The 16,613-nt window shown below is 44.4% G+C and overlaps 2 protein-coding genes across 2 annotated transcripts; one reads left to right on the forward strand and one right to left on the reverse strand.

Moving 5' to 3' along the window:
• Position 1: 1 nt before the first annotated feature.
• LOC117409939 (mediator of RNA polymerase II transcription subunit 19-B) lies at positions 2 to 8,609 on the reverse strand. The gene is made up of 6 exons (XM_059020109.1): positions 8,268 to 8,609; positions 6,231 to 6,353; positions 5,398 to 5,531; positions 4,597 to 4,693; positions 2,128 to 2,222; positions 2 to 1,102 (listed from the first exon to the last, which is right to left on the reverse strand). Exons 1-6 carry the CDS (start codon positions 8,479 to 8,481, stop codon positions 1,031 to 1,033), a joined length of 735 nt encoding a protein of 244 aa, XP_058876092.1. The 5' UTR covers positions 8,482 to 8,609; the 3' UTR covers positions 2 to 1,030.
• A 1,789-nt stretch (positions 8,610 to 10,398) lies between these two features.
• LOC117970869 (thioredoxin-related transmembrane protein 2-B-like) lies at positions 10,399 to 16,325 on the forward strand. The gene is made up of 8 exons (XM_059020107.1): positions 10,399 to 10,655; positions 11,874 to 11,934; positions 12,877 to 12,990; positions 13,555 to 13,631; positions 14,206 to 14,312; positions 14,957 to 15,022; positions 15,817 to 15,946; positions 16,077 to 16,325. Exons 1-8 carry the CDS (start codon positions 10,467 to 10,469, stop codon positions 16,257 to 16,259), a joined length of 927 nt encoding a protein of 308 aa, XP_058876090.1. The 5' UTR covers positions 10,399 to 10,466; the 3' UTR covers positions 16,260 to 16,325.
• Positions 16,326 to 16,613: the final 288 nt, after the last annotated feature.

Here is a 16,613-nt window from a genome sequence, read left to right on the forward strand (position 1 = left end):
CTCACTTTGAAAGCAGGTTTGTTTATTTAAACACTTTATTTTAAAATTCAACCCCGCTAGCTCTCCGAAGCGGTCGTTCCCTCGCTGGTCTGCTGGTCGTGTTTCACGCAGTAAGAAGTCTGAGGTCAGACTGAAGTCCTCGTTTCTGATGAAGTACGAACGACCCGTCCTGTCTTTGACACTGCAGCGCAGAACCAGCAGCCCGATTCAAAAGACAAAACCTAGAGAAGAGGAAACGTTCCCGGAACCGCATCACTTCCTGCTGCGCTGTAGGTCAAGCTCACTCCGACGGGAGTGACCAGGATGCAGCGTGGTGCTTCCCCGACCCCCCGTGTGTGTGTGTGCTTATTCTAACTGAGCTCTCGATTTACTGAACCAGACCCCGAATTGAACTGATCATCCGCTTTTAAAATTAGACGTTTTTTTATCGTTTTCAGCTCCGAAACGGTTGCAGATTGAGTCGGCCGTGAACGTTTTATCAGCAACTCGAACCCTGCAACTTTTTAAGGAGCCGAGAACAAATTATAAAAAGCAAATTAGTATTTTTTGGTTTTTCAAAGTCTCTGGAAACAAAATTGCCACTTGATTCGAGACCTGTGAAACACTTTGAGGCCTGGAAAGAGAGAAGGGTTTAATTTGTCCAGTTGATCAAATAATTAGACCAGTTGAGAAATCGAGAGCTCGGGGAGGAATGAAAGAGAGATGACCCCCCCCCCCCACCCACCCCCAAATAGGCTTGATAAAAAGAGAGGGGCCGGTGATCATGTTAATAAAGCTAATAAGAGGTGAGAGAATGGATTTTAAAGATGGTCAGCGCGCCTTTAAAGGGAGGGGCCGGTGATCATGTTAATAAAGCTAATAAGAGGTGAGAGAATGGATTTTAAAGATGGTCAGCGCTCCTTTAAAGGGAGGGAGCAGTGATCATGTTAATAAAGTTAATAAGAGGTGAGAGAATGGATTTTAAAGATGGTCATTGAGGGGGATTGACGTCGGGCGTCCTTTTGTGATGAAATCAAAACGGTTTCAGACTTCATCTCAAACTGCTGCTGCTGCTGTTGGGCTGAGAGCTGGTCATGCCTAGATGATCGGGGCTGTGACGATTCTGTGAGAGTAAAAAACAAATTAAATAAAATAACGAATCACATACTCTCCTGTGGTTCTGTGCAGGGTTGTGTATCAGTGTTATACAGTGCGGTCCTGCCAGCATTGCTGTGGTTCTGTGCAGGGCTGTGTATCAGTGTTATACAGTGCGGTCCTGCCAGCATTGCTGTGGTTCTGTGCAGGGTTGTGTATCAGTGTTATACAGTGCGGTCCTGCCAGCATTGCTGTGGTTCTGTGCAGGGTTGTGTATCAGTGTTATACAGTGCGGTCCTGCCAGCATTGCTGTGGTTCTGCGCAGGGTTGTGTATCAGTGTTATACAGTGCGGTCCTGCCAGCATTGCTGTGGTTCTGTGCAGGGTTGTGTATCAGTGTTATACAGTGCGGTCCTGCCAGCATTGCTGTGGTTCTGTGCAGGGTTGTGTATCACTGTTATACAGTGCGGTCCTGCCAGCATTGCTGTGGTTCTGTGCAGGGTTGTGTATCAGTGTTATACAGTGCGGTCCTGCCAGCATTGCTGTGGTTCTGTGCAGGGTTGTGTATCAGTGTTATACAGTGCGGTCCTGCCAGCATTGCTGTGGTTCTGCGCAGGGTTGTGTATCAGTGTTATACAGTGCGGTCCTGCCAGCATTGCTGTGGTTCTGCGCAGGGTTGTGTATCAGTGTTATACAGTGCGGTCCTGCCAGCATTGCTGTGGTTCTGCGCAGGGTTGTGTATCAGTGTTATACAGTGCGGTCCTGCCAGCATTGCTGTGGTTCTGTGCAGGGTTGTGTATCAGTGTTATACAGTGTGGTCCTGCCAGCATTGCTGTGGTTCTGTGCAGGGTTGTGTATCAGTGTTATACAGTGCGGTCCTGCCAGCATTGCTGTGGTTCTGTGCAGGGTTGTGTATCAGTGTTATACAGTGCGGTCCTGCCAGCATTGCTGTGGTTCTGTGCAGGGTTGTGTATCAGTGTTATACAGTGCGGTCCTGCCAGCATTGCTAAATTATTATTATTATTTTATTTTATTTTTTTTCTCTTCCTCTCACCTTTTTTTTCTTTTTTTCTTTTTTTTTCTTTTTCCTGTCGGGATCGTCGTCCTTTTTCTTCTTTTTCTTTTTGTGGTCGGAATCAGAAGGGGTTTCTGAAGAAAGACAAAGACATTTGAGAGGGCTGGATCGGATCAATATCAGGGTCTAGCGCTGTATATTATAAAGACATTTCAGAGGGCTGGATCGCATCAATATCAGGGTCTAGCGCTGTATATTATAAAGACATTTCAGAGGGCTGGATCGCATCAATATCAGGGTCTAGTGCTGTATATTATAAAGACATTTCAGAGGGCTGGATCGCATCAATATCAGGGTCTAGTGCTGTATATTATAAAGACATTTCAGAGGGCTGGATCGCATCGATATCAGGGTCTAGTGCTGTATATTATAAAGACATTTCAGAGGACTGGATCGCATCAATATCAGGGTCTAGTGCTGTATATTATAAAGACATTTCAGAGGGCTGGATCGCATCAATATCAGGGTCTAGCGCTGTATATTATAAAGACATTTCAGAGGGCTGGATCGCATCAATATCAGGGTCTAGTGCTGTATATTATAAAGACATTTCAGAGGGCTGGATCGCATCGATATCAGGGTCTAGCGCTGTATATTATAAAGACATTTCAGAGGGCTGGATCGCATCGATATCAGGGTCTAGTGCTGTATATTATAAAGACATTTGAGAGGGCTGGATCGCATCGATATCAGGGTCTAGTGCTGTATATTATAAAGACATTTCAGAGGGCTGGATCGCATCGATATCAGGGTCTAGTGCTGTATATTATAAAGACATTTGAGAGGGCTGGATCGCATCGATATCAGGGTCTAGTGCTGTATATTATAAAGACATTTCAGAGGGCTGGATCGCATCAATATCAGGGTCTAGCGCTGTATATTATAAAGACATTTCAGAGGGCTGGATCGCATCAATATCAGGGTCTAGCGCTGTATATTATAAAGACATTTCAGAGGGCTGGATCGCATCAATATCAGGGTCTAGTGCTGTATATTATAAAGACATTTCAGAGGGCTGGATCGCATCAATATCAGGGTCTAGTGCTATATATTATAAAGACATTTCAGAGGGCTGGATCTCATCAATATCAGGGTCTAGTGCTGTATATTATAAATACATTTCAGAGAGCTGGATCGCATCAATATCAGGGTCTAGCGCTGTATATTATAAAGACATTTCAGAGGGCTGGATCGCATCAATATCAGGGTCTAGCGCTGTATATTATAAAGACATTTCAGAGGGCTGGATCGCATCAATATCAGGGTCTAGCGCTGTATATTATAAAGACATTTCAGAGGGCTGGATCGCATCAATATCAGGGTCTAGCGCTGTATATTATAAAGACATTTCAGAGGGCTGGATCGCATCAATATCAGGGTCTAGCGCTGTATATTATAAAGACATTTCAGAGGGCTGGATCGCATCAATATCAGGGTCTAGCGCTGTATATTATAAAGACATTTCAGAGGGCTGGATCGCATCAATATCAGGGTCTAGCGCTGTATATTATAAAGACATTTCAGAGGGCTGGATCGCATCAATATCAGGGTCTAGCGCTGTATATTATAAAGACATTTCAGAGGGCTGGATCGCATCAATATCAGGGTCTAGTGCTATATATTATAAAGACATTTCAGAGGGCTGGATCGCATCAATATCAGGGTCTAGTGCTATATATTATAAAGACATTTCAGAGCGCTGGATCACATCAATATCAGGGTCTAGTGCTGTATATTATAAAGACATTTCAGAGAGCTGGATCACATCAATATCAGGGTCTAGTGCTGTATATTATAAAGACATTTCAGAGGGCTGGATCGCATCAATATCAGGGTCTAGTGCTGTATATTATAAAGACATTTCAGAGGGCTGGATCGCATCAATATCAGGGTCTAGCGCTGTATATTATAAAGACATTTCAGAGGGCTGGATCGCATCAATATCAGGGTCTAGCGCTGTATATTATAAAGACATTTCAGAGGGCTGGATCGCATCAATATCAGGGTCTAGCGCTGTATATTATAAAGACATTTCAGAGGGCTGGATCGCATCAATATCAGGGTCTAGCGCTGTATATTATAAAGACATTTCAGAGGGCTGGATCGCATCAATATCAGGGTCTAGCGCTGTATATTATAAAGACATTTCAGAGGGCTGGATCGCATCAATATCAGGGTCTAGTGCTGTATATTATAAAGACATTTCAGAGGGCTGGATCGCATCAATATCAGGGTCTAGCGCTGTATATTATAAAGACATTTCAGAGGGCTGGATCGCATCAATATCAGGGTCTAGCGCTGTATATTATAAAGACATTTCAGAGGGCTGGATCGCATCAATATCAGGGTCTAGTGCTGTATATTATAAAGACATTTCAGAGGGCTGTGTGTTTGGTATCTCTGTCGGCTCCTGGCTGGCTGGGGGGGCTGGGGGGCGGGTCTGGTTACCGGGGGGCACGGGGTCCTGGGGGCGGCTGTGCTTGTGCTTGTGTTTGTTTTTCTTCTTCGGGGGCTGGATGTGCATCAAGCGATACTGCTCCGGGAGCTAGTGAGAGAGAGAGAGAGAGAGTGAGAGAGAGAGAGAGAGAGAGAGAGAGGGAGAGAGAGAGGGAGGGGGGAGAGAGAGAGAGGGGGAGAGAGAGAGAGAGAGAGGGGGAGAGAGAGGGAGAAGGGGGAGAGGGGGAGGGAGAAGGGGGAGAGGGGGAGGGAGAAGGGGGAGAGGGGGAGGGAGAAGGGGGAGAGGGGGAGGGAGAGGGAGGGAGAGGGGGAGGGAGAGGGAGGGAGAGGGGGAAGGAGAGGGAGGGAGAGGGAGAGGGAGACAATGCAATGTTACACTACACTGTACACTGTACAACAGAGAGATAGAAAACTGCAATACATAAAAGTCTCTGGCTAAGAGAAGAGCCCTCGGGAATGAAGCGAAGCCTTCTCTCAGCCGAAGCGTTCTCCAAGACAGAGCTGACCAGACGATACAAATCAAAAAACACAAAACATGCGACGTGAACAGACAGCAATATGCAGGAGTGTGTTAATAATCTAAACTAATAATAATAATAATAATAATAATAATAATAATAATAATAATAATAAGCTAACGTTAATGAACTAACTGACCATCTCAATGGTGGGATGGGGGATGGGATGGGATGGGATGGGATGGGATGGGATGGGATGGGATGGGGGGGTGGGATGGGGGGGGGGGGGGTGGCATGGGATGGGATGGGGTGTAAGATTCATTGCGAGACTCACTGGTCCAGCGTGGAGTCTGAAGCCGGTCAGCAGGGTGCCGGTCAGGGAGTTGAAGGTGTTTCCACAGATGGGAGGCTTTTCAATCAAGGAGCGCAGAGAGCTGGTGTCCTGAGTGCCAGGCATGTCAATCATACCTGCAGAGAGAGAGAGAGAGGGAGGGAGGGGAGAGAGAGAGAGAGAGAGAGGGCGAGAGAAAGGGAGGGTTAGAGAGGGAGAGGAGAGAGGGAGGGGGGAGAGAGAAGGGAGGAGAGGGGAGAGACAGAGAAGAGGAGAGAGAGAGGAGAGGGGAGAGAGACAGAGAAATGGAGAGAGAGGGGAGAGGAGAGACAGACAGAGGGGAGAGAGAGAGACAAGGAGAGAAGCATTACATAAAAACAGTGTTTGATTAGAATGACAGCAAACATCATAAAGGTATTACTATTAATGAGTCATTCAAAAGACGCTTTTATCGAAAGCGACTTCCAGAGACTAGGGGGGTGAACTCTGCATCATCAACAACTGCTGCTGCTGCTGCAGAGTCACTTCCAATAGGAGCTCGTTTGTTTGACGTCTCATCCTGAAGGACGGAGCACAAGGAGGTTCAGTGACTTGCTCAGGGTCACACACACACACAGGGAGTCAGTGGCTGCTGCAGAGTCACTTCCAATAGGAGCTCGTTTGTTTGACGTCTCATCCTGAAGGACGGAGCACAAGGAGGTTCAGTGACTTGCTCAGGGTCACACACACACAGGGAGTCAGTGGCTGCTGCTGCAGAGTCACTTCCAATAGGAGCTCGTTTGTTTGACGTCTCATCGGAAGGACCACCCAGCCTCCACACACAGACACGCCCTCACCTGGCAATTCCGGCAGGAAGTTGCTTAGTTTTTCCTTCACTTTCTTCCCACAGAACTTATTGTAAGCGTGCTCCAGGTTGTAATGAGTGATCAAGTTTGTGTTTCCTGTGAGCTCGTTACCCGCTGCAAGAAAGCAAGCATCTATTATCCAACAACAATAATAATAATAATAATAATAATAATAATAATAATGGGGTCTTTGGTTTTCTGTGTTTATTTGTGATCACGCAGACTCTGTTTCTTAATTAAACTCTTGGGGGGGAAAAAAAGCATTGATTGTGAAACAAGATCACTTGTTTTTATTTATTTTTTATCATGTTTTTTTTCTCTTCCGGTAACTTTAATGAGACGGCTTTTCTGTTTCATTGAGAACGTTAAACCTAAAAAAAATAATAACAATTTTAAAAAACGCAGCTCTTATTTTAAATTCAAACCGAACAGCAAAACAGCAAGTGAAGTTCAAATGATTTTAGTTCTGTTGGAATTATGAGAGGAAACTCTTATTTGGCAAAAGCAGGTTTTTATTATTATTATTATTAATTTCTTAGCAGACGCCCTTATCCAGGGCGACTTACAATTGTTACAAGATATCACATTATTTTTTACATACAATTACCCATTTATACAGTTGGGTTTTTACTGGAGCAATCTAGGTAAAGTACCTTGCTCAAGGGTACAGCAGCAGTGTCCTCCACCTGGGATTGAACCCACAACCCTCCGGTCAAGAGTCCAGAGCCCTGACAACTACTCCACACTAGATGCCATTAGGCAAGCAACACCCTGTTACGCAGCAGTGTGGAGCAGTGGTCAGGGCTCTGGACTCTTGACCGGAGGGTCGTGGGTTCAATCCCAGGTGGGGGACACTGCTGCTGTACCCTTGAGCAAGGTACTTTACCTAGATTGCTCCAGTAAAAACCCAACTGTATAAATGGGGAATTGTATGTAAAAATAATGTGATATCTTGTAACAATTGTAAGTCACCCTGGATAAGGGCGTCTGCTAAGAAATAAATAATAATGATAATAAATATTGCAGAAGTGCAGTCAATGTCAGGTTTGATTTGTCTTAGGTTGTATTTAACTGGGTAACATTTATGGATAATCCTATATGATCTCCTTAACTCTGTTGGTCAATAAGTAGTTATTACAAAGTGTCCAGGAGTCTTCCCATTTAACACCTACAAAAATGCTATTCCAGTATGCAACAGCAGAGATATTGTCACTTTGAATAAGAGCCCTGGTCTCCTTATTGTTATTATTATTATTTATTTCTTAGCAGACGCCCTTATCCAGGGCGACTTACAATTGTTACAAGATATCACATTATTTTTACATACAATTACCCATTTATACAGTTGGGTTTTTACTGGAGCAATCTAGGTAAAGTACCTTGCTCAAGGGTACAGCAGCAGTGTCCCCCACCTGGGATTGAACCCACGACCCTCCGGTCAAGAGTCCAGAGCCCTGACAACTACTCCACACACTTCCCCCCAACGAGTCGTTAAGATTATTAATATTAGTTTATTTATCAGACGCCTTTATCCAAGGCGACTTACAGAGACTAGGGTGTGTGAACTATGCATCAGCTGCAGAGTCACTTACAACTACGTCTCACCCGAAAGACGGAGCACAAGGAGGTGAAGTGACTTGCTCAGGGTCACACAATGAGTCAGTGGCTGAGCTGGGATTTGAACCGGGGACCTCCTGGTTACAAGCCCTTTTCTTTAACCACTGGACCACACAGCCTCCGCTGGGGAAAAGCAAATTGAACTGAACTCGCTTTGTTTTTTTGCAGTTCGGTTTGAATAACAAATAAGTAGCTGCATTATTATTATTATTATTATTATTATTATTATTATTATTATTATTAATAATAACGTTATCAATGAAACAGAATCATCATCTCAATCAAGTTATGGGAGAAAAGACTCAAGCGATCATTTTCACAATTAACGTTTTCCAAGAGTTGAAAAAAAAATCATTTAATTTTCAGGACGTTTCGGGTAAAAAGCGCTTCTTCGGCTCTTTTAAAAGTTACCTGGCATTTCTCTCAGCAGGTAGAAAGGCTGGTTCATCGCCGCGGCTTTTCGCAGTCCTTCTTCCCCGACGTGCTGCTGCATCGGAACCGACAACAACGGCACCTGATTCGGGGCCTGGGTGGGAGGTTTGGCCGAACCGAACCCCAGAGCCGACGACCCGGGCGGACCAGACGGCTCGCTTTGCCCGAACAGAGCCGAAAAATTATCAATCATACTTTTGTTTTTTTTCAAAATAACGTTATAAATTAAGCTGTCGAAATTACACTCCTCTGTTGTCCGCCACAGGAGAGCGACGCAGCCGCCATTGCGTGTGTTGTGATGACGCTGCGCTGCCACGCATGCGCAGAGTAACGTCGGGTCGTTCAAACAGCGCCCCCTGTCGGTTCGGAGAATATAAATATTTATATTTATATAGAAAAAGAGAGAAAATCCGGTCGAGACAGAAATACGCATTTTTTAATGCAGTGAACAAAATCTAATAAAACACGGGAGGCTTTCTAACACATCTCTGCACAGCATTACCACCCCTGCCGCCAGACCCACCCAGAAATAAACCCCATCCTCCTAGGAGAGCAATTCAATTCAATTCAAAATTCAAAAATGCTTTATTGGCATGACGAGAGCGCTCAGGTATTGCCAAAGCTTTTATAATACAAAACAGAAATAATAAAACGGAAATACAATTACAGAACCTAACAAACACAAAAAACCATTGTTCCCTTCCCTTTGAACGATATAACTCCCTCCCTCCCTCCTCATCAACAGTAACCTATGGTCATGTATGCAGAGGGACAGAGGACACCGAGGCGCCTCACAAAATAACATAAAATATCTAATTATTATTATTATTATTGTTGTGGTTTGTGTGTCTGCAAGGGCAGCAGTGTGGAGTAGTGGTTAGGGCTCTGGACTCTTGACCGGGGGGTCGTGGGTTCAATCCCAGGTGGGGGACACTGCTGCTGTACCCTTGAGCAAGGTACTTTACCTAGATTGCTCCAGTAAAAACCCAACTGTATAAATGGGGAATTGTATGTGAAAATAATGTGATATCTTGTAACAATTGTAAGTCTCCCTGGATAAGGGCGTCTGCTAAGAAATAAATTATAATATTAAAAACCAAACCACGGTAATAACTCTTATAAAAGTTTCCCACAACAAAGTGTAATAAAGCACAGAGACGGACTTTCTGTAGTTATTCAAAAAGAGGTACACCCTGATTTGATTCAAAACATATTCACTCAGTCTGTAGTGTCAGGCAGCAGTGTGGAGTAGTGGTTAGGGCTCTGGACTCTTGACCGGAGGGTCGTGGGTTCAATCCCAGGTGGGGGACGCTGCTGCTGTACCCTTGAGCAAGGTACTTTACCTAGATTGCTCCAGTAAAAACCCAACTGTATAAATGGGTAACTGTATGTAAAAATAATGTGATATCTTGTAACAATTGTAAGTCGCCCTGGATAAATATATATAAAGTATTTACTTGTAAACGTTGTTTTAAATATTAATTGTTTCATTGTAAAAGATAAAAATTTGTCTTCGTTGCTTTGGAAAGTGTTGGTCATGTCAATAAAGCACTCTGAATTTGAAAGAGATGGAGAAGGATTTGTAAGCCGAAAAGTCCTGACTATTATAAAATAAATCAATTATTCGCATTATGTGTGTGTACCTACACGACCTTTTTCTTCTGAATTTACACCTTTTTTTCAAATATATATCTAACTGTAGGCTACCTGAATTTTGTTTAGCAAAAAAAAAAATGTGATAGTTTCGCTTTTAATCGTTTGAAATGCCCTTCGCCCTCGCTGGGGTCAGCGGCGATATAAACCGGGGTTGCATGATTTAGTGCGGCTGGAAAAACTCCTCGTGTTACCAATAAAGTTTATTTAAAAAAAAAAAAAAAAAAAAAAAAATCTAACTCACCTTCCCAAAACAAACACAGCGGTGGGCGGGGCCTCCCCGCGGTCCCCAGAAACCCCTCCCTCCCCCTAACAGCGGTCCAATCAGAAGGCCGGGTTGGGCGGGGCCTCCCCGAGGTCCCCAGAAACCCCTCCCTCCCCCTAGCAGCGGTCCAATCAGAAGGCCGGGTTGGCTGCATGGGGGCGGGGCGGGGGGCGGTCTCATCTGTCCGCAGTCTGACCGCTGTAATTCATTCCTTTTGTGTCGGCCGACAGATATTCTCTACACTAGAGGCGAGTCACATCATGGCGTTGTTGACGGCATTGGTTGCTTTTGTGTACCATTTACCCCAAGTTTACAAATGGCTGCTCAAACCTTACTATCTGGCGTCGACTTTCATGGCGCTGGTGTTCTTGCTAGTGCGAAAATGCCCCGGTATCTGCGAGAACCTGCCGTCGCAACGGGAGGACGGGAACTCGTGCGACTTCGACTGGGTGAGTCCGGAGTGAAGAGTCTGCTTGTGGGGTCTTTGCACGAAGCCAGCCACGATATGAAATAACACAGTAACTGCTGGAGCTAGCGTGTGGAAATCCCCGCTGTTTTATGAAATTAATTAATCTATCTTTTTAAAAAAGATACTGCGCATGTGCGAGTTTATGTGTTTTTATTAAACTGCAGTTACAATGTAATTCCAGTCCAGTCTAGTGATATTAAACTGCAGTTACAATGTAATTCCAGTCCAGTCTAGTGATATTAAACTGCAGTTACAATGTAATTCCAGTCCAGTCTAGTGATATTAATCTGCAGTTACAATGTAATTCCAGTCCAGTCTAGTGATATTAAACTGCAGTTACAATGTAATTCCAGTCCAGTCTAGTGATATTAAACTGCAGTTACAATGTAATTCCAGTCCAGTCTAGTGATATTAAACTGCAGTTACAATGTAATTCCAGTCCAGTCTAGTGATATTAAACTGCAGTTACAATGTAATTCCAGTCCAGTCTAGTGATATAAAACTGCAGTTACAATGTAATTCCAGTCCAGTCTAGTGATATTAAACTGCAGTTACAATGTAATTCCAGTCCAGTCTAGTGATATTAAACTGCAGTTACAATGTAATTCCAGTCCAGTCTAGTGATATTAAACTGCAGTTACAATGTAATTCCAGTCCAGTCTAGTGATATTAAACTGCAGTTACAATGTAATTCCAGTCCAGTCTAGTGATATTAAACTGCAGTTACAATGTAATTCCAGTCCAGTCTAGTGATATTAAACTGCAGTTACAATGTAATTCCAGTCCAGTCTAGTGATATTAAACTGCAGTTACAATGTAATTCCAGTCCAGTCTAGTGATATTAAACTGCAGTTACAATGTAATTCCAGTCCAGTCTAGTGATATTAAACTGCAGTTACAATGTAATTCCAGTCCAGTCTAGTGATATTAAACTGCAGTTACAATGTAATTCCAGTCCAGTCTAGTGATATAAAACTGCAGTTACAATGTAAGGCTGGGAATGAGACTCCCGCTGCACAGCAGTGTGATCCAGTCCTGGTTTCACTGGGAGTTTAATAATAAGACACACCTGAGCTTGTTGTACACAGTGAGTCAGTGGCTGAGCAGGGATTTGAACCCGGGAACCAGGAAATCTTTTTTCGCACGTCTGTTTGATTTCTGTGTTTGTTGAAAAATCATCTTTCTTTCTTTCTTTCAGAGAGAAGTGGAGATTCTGATGTTTCTCAGCGCCATCGTCATGATGAAAAACCGGCGCGCCAGTACGTAGAATATAAAACAATCTAATAAAATAATAATCTAATAAAATAATAATATTATAGAAAATAGAAAATAAAAGGTCTGGCCCCACAGCGGTCTGTAAAACCCGCGTTCTCTCCACCTCGCTGTGAGCCCTGGTCCGAACCCCGATCAAAATTCAAAACACAGAAAATATCCTATGCAGCAGTTTTTTGGGTTTTTTGTGTGTGTGTCCCCCTCCCCCCCTCAGTTCTGGTCTAGGCCGGATCAGCCGGGTTTTCCTCTCTGCAGGCGTGTTTTGTTTTGTAGTGTTTATTCAGGGGTGTTTGATTGCAGCGGGTTCAGAGCGGGCTCTTGCTTGTGTGTGTGGTGGAGACGGGAGAGGCTCCTCCTGGGATGAGGGCTCCTGTCAACACGCTTACCAGTCTGCTTGCGTTTCTCTGAAGAAGTGAATCTGAGTCGCACACTTTCTCTCCTCTCTCTCCCCCCCTCTCTCTCCTCACTCTCTTTTTCTCTCTCTCCCTCTTTGTCTGTCTCTCTCTCCCCCCTCTCTCTGTCTCTTTTTCTCTCTCTCTCCCTCTCTGTGTCCGCCTCTCTCCCCCTCTCTCTACTCTCTCTCTCTCTCTCTTTCCCCTCTCCCCCATCTCTCTCTCTCTTTCCTCTCTCTCTGTGTGTGTGTGTGTGTGTGTGTTTAACCCTGTGCTGTGTGTGTGTGTGTGTGTGTGTTTAACCCTATACTGTGTGTGTGTGTGTGTGTTTAACCCTATACTCTGTGTGTGTGTGTGTGTGTTTAACCCTGTGCTGTGTGTGTGTGTGTGTTTAACCCTATACTCTGTGTGTGTGTTTAACCCTATACTGTGTGTGTGTGTGTTTAACCCTGTGCTGTGTGTGTGTGTGTGTGTGTGTGTTTAACCCTGTGCTGTGTGTGTGTGTGTGTTTAACCCTGTGCTGTGTGTCTCTTCCAGTCACACTGGAGCAGCATCTTGGGAATATCTTCCTGTTCAGTAAAGTGGCCAGCGTGATTCTGTTCTTCAGACTGGACGTCCGAATGGGGCTCCTGTACCTGACTCTGTGCATCGGTGAGTGACCCCAATTCACACTGACCCTCCCACTGTGAGTGACCCCAATTCAAATCTACAACCCTGCGCAGAACCACAGCAATGCTGGCAGGACCGCCCTGTATAACACTGATACACAACCCTGCACAGAACCACAGCAATGCTGGCAGGACCGCACTGTATAACACTGATACACAACCCTGCACAGAACCACAGCAATGCTGGCAGGACCGCACTGTATAACACTGATACACAACCCTGCACAGAACCACAGCAATGCTGGCAGGACCGCACTGTATAACACTGATACACAACCCTGCACAGAACCACAGCAATGCCGGCAGGACCGCCCTGTATAACACTGATACACAACCCTGCACAGAACCACAGCAATGCTGGCAGGACCGCACTGTATAACACTGATACACAACCCTGCCCAGAACCACAGCAGCTACCCAGCATGGTTTCTATATAAAGCTGTGATCTAGTGCGCTGGCATTGCCCGCTGTGTGCTGGGCAGAGCCTTGGCTGGCAGGATATAGTTTTGTGGTTTTATAATTATTGTTATTTTTTATTTTTTCTCAGTGTTTTTAATGACCTGCAAACCTCCGTTATACATGGGACCAGAGTATGTGAAATATTTCAACGATAAAACAATAGATGTAAGTATGAGGTGTAATATTATGTAGTTTACTGCATTCTGAAAAGAGTTTAGTTTCATTGAAGCTGCAGACAGACAGACAGACAGACAGACAGAGCCCCACAATCCTGTTCAGTTTTGATGCTACAATATAATCCCTTCTTCTTGGGGTCTGTGTTAGTTTACTACATTCTGAAAAGAGTTTAGTTTCATTAAAGCTGCTGACAGACAGACAGACAGACAGACAGACAGACAGACAGAGCCCCACAATCCTGTTCAGTTTTGATGCTACAATGTAATCCCTTCTTGGCATCTGTGTCTTGTTTGTTCTCTCTCTCGTTCTCTCTCTCGTGCTCTCGTTCACTTTCTCATTCTCTCTCGTTCTGTCTCTTGTTCCTCTCGTTCCCTCTCTCTCGTTCTGTCTCTCGTTTTCTCTTTCTTTCTCGTTCCTCTTTCTCGTTCTCTCCCGTTCTCTTGCTCTCGTTCCTCTCTCTCGCTCTCTCTCTCTCCCCTCTCGTTCTCTCTCCTTCTCCCCTCTCATTTCTCTCTCTCTCCTCCTCCCCTCTCTCTCGTTCCTCTCTCTTCTTTGTCTCCAGGAGGAGATCATGAAGGACCAGCGCGTCTCCTGGCTCGTCGAATTCTTCGCTAACTGGTCCCCCGAGTGTCAGTCCTTTGCGTCTGTCTACGCAGATCTGTCCCTCAAGTAAGAGGCTCTGTGTGTGTGTGTGTGTGTGTGGAGCGCTGACCAGCTTTAAAATCCATTCTCTCACCTCTTATTAGCTTTATTAACATGATCACCGGCCCCTCCCTTTAAAGGAGCGCTGACCATCTTTAAAATCCATTCTCTCACCTCTTATTAGCTTTATTAACATGATCACCGGCCCCTCCCTTTAAAGGAGCGCTGACCATCTTTAAAATCCACTCTCTCACCTCTTATTAGCTTTATTAACATGATCACCGGCCCCTCCCTTTAAAGGAGCGCTGACCATCTTTAAAATCCATTCTCTCGCCTCTTATTAACTTTATTAACATGATCACCGGCCCCTCCCTTTAAAGGAGCGCTGACCATCTTTAAAATCCATTCTCTCACCTCTTATTAGCTTTATTAACATGATCACCGGCCCCTCCCTTTAAAGGAGCGCTGACCATCTTTAAAATCCATTCTCTCACCTCTTATTAGCTTTATTAACATGATCACCGGCCCCTCCCTTTAAAGGAGCGCTGACCATCTTTAAAATCAATTCTCTCACCTCTTATTAGCTTTATTAACATGATCACCGGCCCCTCCCTTTTATAAAGCCTGTAGTATTTTGGTTGTGAGTCTGTTTTTATTTTTTATTTTTTTAGGTATAATTGCGAGGGATTGAAGTTTGGGAAAGTTGATGTTGGCAGATACGGGGAAGTCTGTAAGAAGTAAGAAGATTTTTAATTTATTTTTAATATTTAAAAAAAAAATGTGTATAGAAAACAATGTGGTAAAGCATAGGGAAGCATTGTAAAGCACAGAGAGGTCTGGTAAAGCATAGGGAAGCATTGTAAAGCACAGAGAGGTCTGGTAAAGCATAGGGAAGCATTGTAAAGCACAGAGAGGTCTGGTAAAGCATAGGGAAGCATTGTAAAGCACAGAGAGGTCTGGTAAAGCATAGGGAAGCACTGTAAAGCACAGAGAGGTGTGGTAAAGCATAGGGAAGCATTGTAAAGCACAGAGAGGTGTGGTAAAGCATAGGGAAGCATTGTAAAGCACAGAGAGGTGTGGTAAAGCATAGGGAAGCATTGTAAAGCACAGAGAGGTCTGGTAAAGCATAGGGAAGCATTGTAAAGCACAGAGAGGTCTGGTAAAGCATAGGGAAGCATTGTAAAGCACAGAGAGGTGTGGTGAAGCATAGGGAAGCATTGTAAAGCACAGAGAGGTCTGGTAAAGCATAGGGAAGCATTGTAAAGCACAGAGAGGTCTGGTAAAGCATATTAAAAAAACAAACCATGGTAAACTAACCCTTATAAAAGTTTTCCACAGTAAAACAGGGCTGGAAATAAAACTGGTCCAGTCCTGGTTTCACTAGGAGTTTAATAATAAGACACACCTGAGATTGTTAGCTAGACACACTGGGGGCTGATCAAGCTGGTAGTAAAACCTGGACTGGGTGACGCTGCTGTGCAATAGGAGTCTGATTCCCATCTCTGCACTGCCTCTGTTGCGCCCCCTACAGGTACAAAGTCAGCACTTCCCCCATGACCAAACAGCTGCCCTCCCTCATCCTGTTCCAGGGAGGCAGGGAGGTGCAGAGGAGACCCCAAATCGATAAGAAGGGGCGTGCTGTGTCCTGGAAATTCTCAGAGGTGAGTGGGGGTGACGTGAGGCTGGAACTCGCGATAAAACACTAATATAATAATTTTATAATGTGCTTCGATTCTGGGTTTTTTTAAAATAAAAATTTACATTTGATTTTTACTTTTCTTACTTTGGCAGGAAAATATCATCCGCGAGTTCAATTTGAACGAACTTTATCAAAAACACAAAAAGCTTTCGAAGAACAAGGACCAGGGACCCGAGACGCAGTTCGAGAAAACACCAGAAGAGGGAGCAGCTGAGCAAGAGAACCCCGAAGAGGAGGAGGAGGAGTCGGAGACTGAGACCAAGAAAGACAAATAGAAACCCCGCCCCCACCACCACACAATGGGGCTGGGCGGGGCTATGCAAATAGACAGTGAAACAGGGGGGGGAAAAGGGGGTGGGGCATTCTAATGAGCTGAGCTTGCAACATTCTGCTTCAAAAACTCTTTGTGTAGAAAATTTACAAAATGCGTCATTTCGAGATTCTAGTGATTTAAGTCTATTAAGTTATTGTTTATTATTTTTTTTAGCATTTTGGTGTTTTAAAAAGAGCATTTCTGTACAGCTGTGGAGTGTCAGTGGTAAAATGTGAAGAAACTAGGAAATTGTCAAGCTGGCTGATGGTTTGGGCTGTGGTGCCTTCATCTGAGAGAGAGAGAGAGAGAGAGAGAG

This window comes from Acipenser ruthenus, unplaced genomic scaffold, assembly GCF_902713425.1.
Source record: "Acipenser ruthenus unplaced genomic scaffold, fAciRut3.2 maternal haplotype, whole genome shotgun sequence".
In the NCBI taxonomy this organism is placed as follows: Eukaryota; Metazoa; Chordata; class Actinopteri; order Acipenseriformes; family Acipenseridae; genus Acipenser; species Acipenser ruthenus.